Consider the following 11,863-nt stretch of genomic DNA (forward strand, 5'->3'; position numbering starts at 1 on the left):
AACCCTAAATGAACTGTCCAGCAGAACTGTGCTGGATGTGAGCTAGGGTTAGAGTTTCCTGATTCAGGTGCTGGCTCCATCAGTCAACAAGCGTTCATTAAACGCTTACTGTATGTCAGGTGCTGGGGCCCGTGTGAGAGAGTACCTAATTTGCTGTTTTGTTTGTTGTCTGACTTAGAATGGGAAGAAGGCCTTGTTGCTCCTGGAATCATATCCCCTCATCTAGATGAGGAGACTGGGACCCAAGAAGGTTGAGCGACTTCCAAGTGGAAGACCACCGGCCTTCCTGGCTTTGCCTTAAAATAGGGGGGAGGAAGGGCAGCGGCTAGAGCACCAGTGCTGGAGTCTGAACGATCCCGAATTCAAATCCGGACCCTGACACTTCCTAGCTGTGTGACCCTTCAGCCCAGCCTGCCTCAGTTTCCTCCTCTGTAAAATGGGATCACAATATTAGCTCCTCCCTCGAAGGCTGTTGGGGGGACCAGAAGAGATCTTGGCTCAGCGCTCCGCACAGTGCCCGGCACACAGTAGGTGCTGTAGCAAGGTTAGCGATACTAAGTATCGAGAAGACCGAGACGAGAAACTCCCGTCTGCTGCAGACCAGCTTCTGGGCCCCAGCGCTGGACGCCCTGGTCAGCGCTGATCTCACGCCCCCGCGCCTACCCCAAGGGCAGGCAGCCAGAGGTGGGGAGCGGGGGGGAGGTGGACCCGCCTCCCTCCCCAGGAGCAGTGACCTCGGGTGGGCGGGCGTTCCCGAGGCACGGGGGTGGAGGGGGGCACCGCGGTTGCGCCCCCCAAAGCCCCCTAAGCGCCAGGAGGGCCCGGGGGCGCCAGTGAGCGCCGGAGGGGAAGGTCTGCCTAGCAGACGCACGACCCTCCCCCGCCCCGCACTCCACCCCCGGGATTCCCCCACCCCAGCTTACCGAGGCATGGTGGAGGAGGGGCGGCTCCCCCCCGGGGGGCGGGAGGAGAGGGGTGGGGAGAGGGCGGGGAGGAAGGAGGAAGGGGCGCGGCGGCCCCGGCGAGGCCGGCCCTTCCGGCTTCGCCGCCTACAATGGTTGCCATGGCGCCTCCCACCCCCGCCCCGCCTGCGCCCTCGGGCTCCCCGAAGGCGCCGCTCTAGCTCCCAAACCTTCGCTGGCTCCCTAGTACTTGGGGACCAGCCAGACCTCTTCTACCCTCTGGCACCCTCCGCCAGGGCCAGCAGTCAGAAGAAACCCAGGGCAAAGCGCAGCACCAAGTGCTGGGGGCCCAGTGAATGAAGGAAGGCTGCTCTCCAGGGGCTTACAGCCCCGGGGGGAAGACCACAGCCAGCGGGCAGCTGCAGGTGGTCCTTAGGGAGCCCGGGTAGGTGGAGGGGGGCTACTCTGGCAGTCGAAACACCCTCAACGGTGATGGAGCACAGCGGGTAGGGGCCAGGAGAGCTGCCTGCACCCCGCAAACCAAACCGCCCCCCCCCATGGCTACCTCCCTCCTGCCAGTCTTGTTCAAGAGTTATCAGTGGGGGAGACCACCTCCTTGGGGTTATCTCAAGGCTCTATCCCCAGACAAACCATAGAACCTCAGGTTTAGCAGACATTTAATAAACAGGGGGTTGAGTCCCAGAGAAAACATCCAAGGGCACTTTGGCCCGAGGCACCGTGCTTGTGGCAAACAGAAGGACCTCAGGCCAGAAGAATTAAATCAGCTTTTATTACCAAAATCAGCCAACAGCACCCACAACAGCATAAGCCAGGGCTGGCCTTAACAAAATACCCCATTAACGAATGATTCAGATACACGTACACCCCTACAAAAATAAAAAACTAAAAAAGTCTGCTTGCATCAGTGGTAAAAAAAAAAATAAAAGCACAGCAGAACCTTTTCATATTACAAACATGTAAAACGGATTTTATAGTCCATAAAAATGAAGTCTCTTATAAACAGCACTACTTTGAAAAAGTCCCAACTGAGACAAGTTTATAATAAAGGAATTTTTTCCATGAAAGAAAAAAAAAATCTACCCTCTTCTCTCCCAGCTCCTCAAATTCCTAGCTCCTAACCCCAAAATGACAGACATGATTGAATCACAGTGAACGTTGGAGCCAAGGCTCGGAGGCTAAGGCACCAGAATGTTTGTTTCTTTAGAGAGGAAGATCAGTGTGTATTCTAGGGCTGTCCAAGAACTTGGCCACCCATTGATTCTGTTTTCTCAATGGAAAAAGGGACTAGGGAAAAAAAAAAGAAAAGAAACTTCTCCAACAACTTGTGGCGGGTATTTTGAAATGCTCGATAGCAAACATCTCAAATTTGGAATCTTGGTTAAAAGAACAAAAACAAAAAAACCCACGGAACCCCTTCTCTTCTCCCACCTCAGAACTCTGTGAGTGATCCCAGCAAAGGTAGTATCATCCTGCCAACATAAGCAGGAGGCTCCTCCCTCTTTACCTTGGGATTCCCTCACCACCAGGGAGCTAAAAAACCCCAAACCTCTGGAATTATGTGTCCACCTCTCTCTCTTCAGCGTCCAGATGTAATTTTCCTCCTGCTGACTCCAGAGCTTAAAAGAAAGTCTTGGTGGTGCAGAATAATGTTTTCCTTTCTGATCACAGTGAATTCAAAGCATCCTAATAAAACAACAAGCCATCCTATGATGACCCAAGCTGATCAGGTAGACTAAACGTCCAGGGTGAGCCATCAAATACTAGAAGCCTTTTTTGGCCACATAGATACAAAGGTGCATTGTCTTTTCGTTAACCACAAAGGTGCCCTGACACCTATTTCCTGAGACTTTGCCTTCTATGAATCCCCCACCCCAGGCCCCCACAAACAGCTTTTCACAGCCAAGAAGGACAGATCCTCCCCCAGCTTGGCATCAACTGCTTCAGAGTGCTTTCCAATCAATCGGTTTCTTGCCAGACTTCTTTAGCAACTCATTGGTCTTGGAGAAATGTCTGCATCCGAAGAACCCTCTATGGACAGAGAGTGGAGAGGGGTGGGCGGTCTGCAGAACATGGTGGCGTTTCTGTAGGAGACAAAGCAGAACAGAAGACTTGACCTCGTGGCCGCCCCCCAGCCTCAGCTCCCCTGCCCTCAACAACCAACCAGTCAGTCTTCACAGGGGGAAGGAGGTCAGGGCAATTAGACCTTAAAGATCTTCTAGGTTCCCATGAGGCTCAGGGAAAGGAAACAGTTTGCCCCAAACTGCCAACCAAACATTTTACTGCTCTGGCTGTCAGTACTTGAGAGAGGCTTCCTAATGAAACACACTCTCTCTCTCTCTCCCCCCCACCTCCCTCCTCTCTGTCTCTCTCTCTCTCTCTCACACACACCTTCCTGGGCTGTCTATAGCACCACACCCATAAGAGGAAGCCTTCTTAATCTCCCAAACTGCTTTTTCCATTTCAGAGTCAACTCTCTCCCCCCTCCCCATTTTACAGAAGACACTGAGGCTTGAACGTTAAATAACCAGGACAGAAATGCCCCAGAAAATGCCAAGAAGGTCTAACAATCTCTGCTTTCAAGATCCTGAAGGAGCAGAAAGACAAGAGTCCAGAGAGGCAGGAACACCCAGCTATATATACACTTCCTGGCTGGAACAGGACACACTCCAGCTGAGATTTCTGAACCTACTTAATGAGAACCACAGAGTCCCAGCCTCTGACCTATTTTTCTCACCTAGTAAATGGCATTTAATATTTTCTTTTGAAGATGCACTATAAAACCTCTTGGGTCCCTTCCAGGTCTTTTGGTCTGGTAATTATTTCAAGTACTTTGCCATTCCTTTTACAGAACTATAGTAGAAATACTAACACGGATATACAGGTTGCTAGGGTCTGACTGGCATCTAGCTAAGCAAAGGGCGCCTAAGAGTTCCATTTCTAGCCTCAGGCTTCTATTATCCAAGGGCAGTAAAAGTTAACAAGCACATTTAATGCTAAAGAGAAAGTTTATACTTCTGATTGGAAGCCCCCTCCTGGCTCAGGATCACCCGTGGAAGTTTTCATTTCTAAAATCCTTTGGGTGGTAAAACAGTGGGAATCACGTGACACCAGGTCATTCTATTTGGAAGAGAGCTGAGGAATTATCCAAATCAAAGACAATCTTTTAATATCCATTTAGAAAATAAGAACATGGCAGGTAAACGGAGAGGTCTCAAGTCTCCAAAAAGAGCCAAGGCCTGGATTTAGGTGACAGGTTCCGAGTGGAACATGTGAAGCCTCTCGGTCCAGGACAAAGTCTGCAGACCATGTTTGGGACTCTGGGGGAGGCCATGCAGCTGCTTACTTCCTAGGCAAACAGCAGCCTGGCACCTTCACTCCTCCAGTGCTGGGGAGCCCTACTGAGTGAGGACACCCCAAACTCGTAACAGTGATGCAACAGGAAAACAGACAACCTCTGGATGGCACTTAAGATGTCCTGGGCTCCTCCCACTGGTACAAGGGGCAGAGACAGAAGCAGAGCAAGACACACCCTGTCAATGGAGAGGCCTTTCTTCTGAGCATAGGCCCCCCAGAGCATAAAGACGAGGCCATCGGAGTTCTTATTCAGCCAAGACACGACAGCGTCGGTGAACTGCTCCCAGCCTCTCTCCTTGTGGGAGTTGGCCTGGTGGGCTCGGACGGTGAGCACAGCGTTGAGGAGGAGAACACCTGTGCACAAGCACCAAAGAAACCCGTCAGCAGCAGCCCCAGGAGCTGCCTTCAGCCCCAGACCATTCACAGCCTGAGAGAACAGACTCCCCAGTCTGTTCCAGGCATGGGGTCCCCAGGGACCCTGGGACTGAAAGGGGAAGGGGAGGAAAGGGGGGTAGAATGTGAAAAGAGAGGGAGGAAGGGAAAGGGAGAGGGTAAGGGGCAGGGGGAGGGACCCTTAGTAAAAGCCTGGTGATATGGTGGAAGGTAACTGATTATTTACAAATGTGTTAGCAAGAGAAAGTCACTGACAGGGTGAAGTGCATTCATTAATAACAGTCAATCCAATCTCAGACTGAGCTCACTGGGTTCTTAGGGACTAGGAGCCCAGCCTCATTATAGATAAGAAAAACCATAGTTTGCAAAAATTGACTTCCATACTTTCACGACAGGCTGCAGCCTGAGACCAGTTGGCCAAAGCTGAGACAAGGCCAGCCTTTGATTTCTTCTCAGGGATCTTGAGCTTTTGGAGGTTCCAATGAACAAAACTACAATCAGAATAGAAAAAAGCTTCCTCTTCCCCCTCCCTTTAAGCCAACTGCTTACCCTGTCTGGCCCATCCAGACAAATCTCCGTGACCGGGATGGGCAAAGCCCTCAATGTCTGTGGACAACTCTTTATAAATGTTTTCCAAGCTGAAAACAAGATAAACAAAATGCTTCAAACACCTGTGAAGTTTCAAAACTACCAACAAAAGACATCTAAAAAGATAAAATCCCACAGCCGACGGCCATGCCCCTCACCACCTGGATGGGGGTGGGGGGGTGGTCACTTCTCCTGGGACTCAAGATTCCTCACCAGGTAAATGAGAGGCTTGACCAGAGTCTCAGAGTTCTCTTCTACCTCCCAGTCTATGGTCCCTGCCTCAGCGAGGCTAGAGGACAGTGAGGAAACGTTGATTGTGTCGGCAATGCTGTTGGGAGGTGGATTTCATCATCCAGCCCCGATGGAGGAAAGAGAACAATGGCGCAACTCTCCTCCTCAGAAGGTTGCAGCACAAAAGACAAATAAAACCCCATTTAGAGGGTTGTTACAAGAAACAGTGCCAACGTTGGGAAACAAGGCACCCTGCCACATTCCATGGTTTCCATTCTTCATAACCCAACACTCATGGCACACAATAACAGAGGAAAGAACACTGGTGGAGGGAGGACAAGGGCAGGGTTCAGATCCTGCTTCAGGCTTGTGCTGTGACTGGATGGAAACCCTCAGTTTCTCTGCCTGTAATATGCAGGAGAGGCCCATGGAAGGTCCTTCCTGACTCCATCTGGCTCTTACCCCAAGAGCAGCTTTTCCCAAGACTGACTGGTAACAATCCGATTTACCCAGTCCTTATTGTCCCACAAATCTCACCTAGCCCATCTGAAACTCCACCATAAGTTCTGGCCACAGGGCAGCCCCAACCAGCTGAATGTAACTGGGAAATGTTTAACAAAATGAAAAAAATACATTGCAACATAATGTTAATTTGTGGTTTTCCAAGTCAACACGGGCCCTGCAGGAATGGAGCCAACCTTGGTGAAAGGCCCCCAAGGACACTGCCTCAACAGGAAATCCTTCCACTGAGAACTCTAATGAGCAGGCTTTCCTTGACATTCAGCCTCAATCTGCCTCTTCACAACTTCCATAAGGAGCCAGCTTTTTTTTTTTTTTAAAGCAATTAGGGTTAAGTAACTTGCTCAAGGTTACACTGCCAGTTATTTCTGGGTGTGGTTCTAAGTATCTGAGCCCGGGTTCGATACCCAGGTCATCCCAACACTGGGGCCCGTGCTCCTACTCGCTGAGCCACCTGGCGGCCCTAGGAGCCAGCTTCTTTCAGCCCCTAGTCCCCACCAAGAATCTCTGGATCTTCTCCAATAAACACTCCCAACAGTCTCAGGACGGTGGCTTGGTCTGGCCCTTCAGTCAGTCGTCCTACTCCAGAGAGACCCTTCCCTAAGAGGGGCCACCCAGATGTGGATACAGGAAGCCCTGGCCACACAAGCCACAGGTGAGACTGTTACCTCCTCCTCTGGGGTCGTCATGTACGTCCCCCTTCCTATAACGGCGCCTACCTGTGCACCAGACACTAGTTACCTTCTTATGGAACCTTAGAAACACAGCCATCTCTCCCTAACTAGCAGACACACAGCCTAGGTGCCAATGTGTGCCCAAGAGTCCTGTCCTTGACTCTTTTTCTGTTTTATTTCATTCTACAATGAGATCTCATAACGGTATGGCTAGTGACTTATAAAACACAGGTCTAGAAACAGTCCTAATTTAATTTCCTGTCAGACAGAGAAGGGAATCGTACCTGGGAGGGGGTGGAACAGGTCTCTGAACACTGAAGCAGAGTCCGTGAGCTTGGTTGGGTCCGTGATAGGGATCCTGTCCCAAGATGACCACTTTGACCTGTGCATGCCCAAGTTTACCAGAAATTAATGAATGACATGATTTTTTTTGTAGAAAGAAACAATGCACAGACAAGGTGACTTCAAGATATCTTCCAACTTTAACTATAGATATCTGCAGAACTCCTCTGTGCTAACTTCTTCCCCCTAAACAATCCCCCACTTTGTTGTTCCAATTCAAAGCACCCTGGAAATGACTGACCCAGAATTACCTTCCTTTGTGCAAATACACATCCCCCTCCTTTGGAAGCCCAGCATACATAACTTTGAAAACAAGATAGGAATTTCAACACATATAAACACATGGGGAAGCACGTAAATACATGTATGGCATATAAAGTAGTACCATCTACTGATTAAAAATTGGAAAGAGGCATCCAATTCTTGCCTGATTTCTCTTTCCTGAAACTTGAGAAAGCATCAGTTTGAAGCCAGAAAAATGATCTTAAATAAAAGGACCCTAGTGCCCATACAACACGCCTTTCATGATATGGATGGGTAAAAAGTTCCCCAGGGAAAAGGTCACAGCATGCAGAACACAAATTAGCCAAGTCCAAAGATTTCTTAATGAATTTTAGTCACTGTAATTCTTTTCATCTGGGGGATATGAGCCATCAGTACCCCTGACAAAAAGCAAGGAAAAAGGCCTCTTGGTAAGGAGGTCCTTCCTTTAAGAGAGATAATGGCAGTTTTCTGCTTACACAAAAACATAAGTTTACAAAGATGCACCATTTTTTCAGGTTTTGATAGACAACAAACCCCTTATTGGGAAACTCACACAAAAGGAGTGAAATGAGCCACAAAGGGAAAAAACTGCATAGCTGTTCTAATCACCAAAAACCTAGTTTCTCCTAATGCAGAACCAGGCATAAATCATCTCCAAAGATCATTCTGAAAAGCCACCAGTTAATCCTTCCTTCTAACTTAAGTCCTTGTGGTTAAAGAGTAAGAATAAAAAAGTCAGGGGCGGCCAGGTGGCTCCAGCGTCGGGATGACTTGTATCAAATCTGGGCTCAGATACTTAGCACCACACCCAGAAATAACTGGCCGTGTAACCTTGAGCAAGTTACTTAACCCCAATTGCTTTAAAAAAAAAAATTAAAAAGTCAAGTCTAACCAGTACTGAACAGGAGTTACTTTTCATTCCTAATGTACATTATAGGCTTTAAGCAATTAATTTTCAATACCAAACACACAAACAAGTATTTGGGGAGCTCCAGCTGCACTCAGATATCTGACCAGAAAACCTAACCAAACCTCACCCAAAGCTCCAAGACTGTAAGGAGTTAATGACTGATGGGAACCTCAGGAGGAGGAGTTAAGGCACAGGTCAGGCCTGGTGCAAGTTTTCCATAAAATAGGCCCTTAGTTACAAATACTTGGAGAAAGCTCATCAAAGTATACCACCTACCAGGAAGTCAGTAAGTCTACTAAAATCTCAAGAAAGTAGGATGCAGGAAGCCCAGTGTCACAGGAGAACAACTGAAGGCTGGAAGGGACCACATAGGTCATCCCCTCCCTGCTCAAGATTCTCCCGTGGCTCCCTACTGCCTCAGGGAGCAGATCCAAAGTGCCTCTTGCCATTCAAAGCCCTTCTCCACCTCCTTCCTTTCCAAACGCCTTACCCCTTCCTTACTCCCCCCCATGCACTCTTGGGTCCACTAACACAGGCCTCTGGGCTGACCCACCATCCAGGCCTGCCTTCTCAATTCTGGCTCCTGACTTTCCTGGCTTCCTTCATGCCCCAAATAAAACCCCACCTTCTACAGGAAGCCCTTCTTGATCCCTCTTAATGCTAGGTAGGGCCTCCCCTCTGTCAGTTCTCTAGAATTCATCCTCTCTAAATCTGGTTGGTGCATAGTTGTTTTCTCCCTCATTAGATGCTAAGCTCACAGAGGGCAGAGCCAATTTTCTGCCTTTGTCTCCCCAAGGCAGACCCTGGCACTATATACATTTACTGGCTGACTCAGAGACCATCCAGTCCTTTACAACCAAGGCAGAGATTGTGTCTTGTCCAATAAGGGCCAAATCAACTAGCATTTATTAAGAGCTTACAATGTGCTAGTTACTGGAGATAGGAAAAAAATTTACAAACTTAAAAAGTTTAAAAAATTAAGGAATTCCAAGCTCAAGGTATATACAGTCAAAAGTGAGATCTGAACCCCAGTCTTATTAAGACCCCAAAGGCTTACAAAAAATTTCTTGGGCTTCAGTTTCAGAGGGCTGCTAAGAGGCTCAAATGAAAAGTGCATCAAAGTATACCAAAGTATATAACTGCAAGGTACTATCCAATTTTCTGCCTTTTTGTATCTTAACTTCTGTTTGTTGAAAAATCAGGCCTCCTGGGGGTGGCTAGGTGGCGAAGTGAATAGAACACCGGTCCTGGGGTGAGGAGGACCTGGGTTTGGATCCAGTCTCAGACACTTAACACACGCACACAAAAACTAGCCATATGACCTTGGGCAAGTCACTTAACCTCAACTGCCTTCCAAAAAAAAAAAAATCAGGCTAAAGTTTTTAAAAGCAGCCACCTGAATAACCTACCCCTGAGAAAGTCAAACTAATGTTTTACTGAGTTTTGTTTATCTACAATCAAATTATTGCTTCTGTTTAATTTTTACTATTTAATTACTGCATCTTTATAAACTTATTAATTCAATTTGTAGGTTGTTTTTTTTTAACTGGACTTCTAATTGGTGCAGTAAACTTTCCATGAGGAAATTCCCTTTACTAGTGCAGATCCAGAGCCTGCCTTCCTGCCAACTTTCTGGGGAAACACATGTAAGAAAAAAATAGTTTAAAATACAAAGTAATTTTTGGGGGGGAGGGAGGGGAAGAGGCACTAGGAGCTGGAGGTGAGTGGTCTCACCTCACAGAGGAGGAGGAGGAATCTGAGCTGAATTCTGAATAAAACTAGTTTCCATGAGCCAGAGATGAGGAGGGAGTTCTTTCTAGGCACAGACCCCAAGTCAAAGCCTTTCTAGCCTGTCTATCCACTTCCCCTCCCTGCCTTTAATCTCATTCACTGACCAACCTTCTACTTACATCTCTGATTTCACACAGCTGTGTCCAGGTGAAGACTTGGTCTGCAGGTGGGTAGATGGTATGACGTTTTCGTTCTTCTGCGACAAATCCCATTAGCTAATTTTGATTTGTTCAAAAACAGCAAAAAAAGAAATCCAGATTAGTTATGAACATTCTCTGATTCTCTTCTGTTAAGAAATCCTCCAACTACAAAGATGAATCATCTTTTAAAGCAGTTTTGTGAACATAACTTTTTAAATCCCACTGTAATATTTGCAGATATCTGTAAATCCTCATAATTTAACAAAAACTTGACATATTCAAGGGCAGGGTCCCATTTAAAAGTGGCGGGTCATACTGGTGGGCAACCAGATGAAATATGACTGTTAATTGGACATTCTGACCATTGACCTGGACAATCCCTTTTTCTAAAGAGCTGCTCCTGGAGGCTGCGCTTTCCTGACGGTCTAACCTTTGAACTTCCAAAGTTAAGTATGCACAGGTTTTGGGGTAAAACTATAAAAGCTGCACCCACCGCGGCGTCTCGCTACAAGCACAGCTTAGCGTCTGCTCAGCTCGCACTCGGCGCCGGGCCCTATGCAGAGGCTGGGGACGCAGAACGAGGCTGAGGCCCCGCCTCCCTTACCTGGATGAAATAAGGCTTGCCGAACTCCGCGCTGAGCTGCCGCTTCCAGCTCTCCCCGAAGCCCGCGGGGATGTTGCGGGAGGCGAGCCGGAGCAGGGCGGCCGCCTTGTTCTTCTGAATCCGGTCCAACTGCTCCGGGCTCAGGGGAGACGAGAGGGCGCAGGGCTCGTCTTCGGGCCGGCTCTTCTTGGCCGGGCTGACCTGCTGGACGTCCCCAAAGAGGCGGGCGATAAGGAGGTTAAGGAGCCCAGGGCGCGGAGCGCGCAGACCTAGGCCCAACCTGCCCACGAGGGGCGGGAGGACTCCCATTGCCCCGCCCTCACCTCCCGCGGCGCTCTCAGGCCGGCTTCAGGAGCGGGGCTGTACGGAGCCAACCGGACCGAGCCTGCGAGAGGGACCGGCCGAGCACCCCTCCGCACCCCGGAGACTCCAGCACCTAAGCGGGGCAGCGGGGCTGGGGGGGGGGGGGGGGAAGAGCAGCGGACGGAGCACGCATGCGCTGGGCTGGCCCCGCCCAAGTGGCGGGACCACAGAACTACACACCTCTCCCCACGTGGCCGTTTCGCGGCAAAAAAAAAGGACGCGGAGCGCTCGAGCCCCGCCCCTTCCCCTCCGGATTGGAGGCCGGGCTCGGCCATGCGGCGGCGGGCAGAGCTCCGATTGGCCCGCCGCCGCCCAGCCTCCTTCCCATTGGCTGCCGCGGAGCCGCGCGCCAAAGTAAACGTCCCGGGACGCTCGGTTATGTCTCTGGATCCGGGGAGCGCGCTCACTCCCTCCCGGCTGGTCCCGTACTGAAAGTCCCCCCTCCCCACCCCCGGGACACGCTCACTCGCGCGGACCCTCCCCGGTAACCTTCTTTCCTCACCGAGGCATCCTCGCTCTTCTCCACCACCACCTCCGTGCCGGGGTCCGCTGGCGTCTCGGTGTCCGAGCGCCGCTTCCTGGGGGCGCTGGGGGAGAAGAAGGAGTGGAGGGTCTTCTGTCCGATCATGCCGGTGGACGAGGCGGCAACAACAACAGTAGCAGCGAGCGCGGCCCCACCACTCCACCCCCCTACCCCCTGACCGACTAGCTCCTCTTCTTGGCGCCAAGCGCCTTGCGCATGCGCCGGGCTGCCTGTGTAGGGTGGG

The 11,863-nt window shown here is 50.1% G+C and overlaps 2 protein-coding genes across 5 annotated transcripts in view; one reads left to right on the plus strand and one right to left on the minus strand.

Annotated features, from left to right (window-relative positions):
- CORO1C (coronin 1C) overlaps positions 1-11,863 on the plus strand; it is a 544,511-nt gene that overhangs the window by 133,930 nt on the left and 398,718 nt on the right. The window lies entirely within an intron of this gene.
- On the minus strand, positions 1,674-11,854 carry UNG (uracil DNA glycosylase). 4 transcript variants are annotated; one of them, XM_069081527.1, is made up of 7 exons: positions 11,599-11,854; positions 10,734-10,934; positions 10,109-10,204; positions 6,967-7,064; positions 5,220-5,308; positions 4,453-4,631; positions 1,674-3,004 (listed from the first exon to the last, which is right to left on the minus strand). In XM_069081527.1, exons 1-7 carry the CDS (start codon positions 11,722-11,724, stop codon positions 2,864-2,866), a joined length of 930 nt encoding a protein of 309 aa, XP_068937628.1. In that variant the 5' UTR covers positions 11,725-11,854; the 3' UTR covers positions 1,674-2,863. The 4 variants fall into 4 exon arrangements, with proteins under 4 accessions (XP_068937628.1, XP_068937626.1, XP_068937627.1 ...); XM_069081525.1 differs by having other exon boundaries at positions 4,376-4,631; XM_069081526.1 differs by having other exon boundaries at positions 10,734-10,937.

The sequence above is a fragment of the Petaurus breviceps genome, unplaced genomic scaffold (genome assembly GCF_028583685.1).
Source record: "Petaurus breviceps papuanus isolate PSGF00001 unplaced genomic scaffold, PetGlider_PUasm1.0 99, whole genome shotgun sequence".
Taxonomy (NCBI): domain Eukaryota; kingdom Metazoa; phylum Chordata; class Mammalia; order Diprotodontia; family Petauridae; genus Petaurus; species Petaurus breviceps.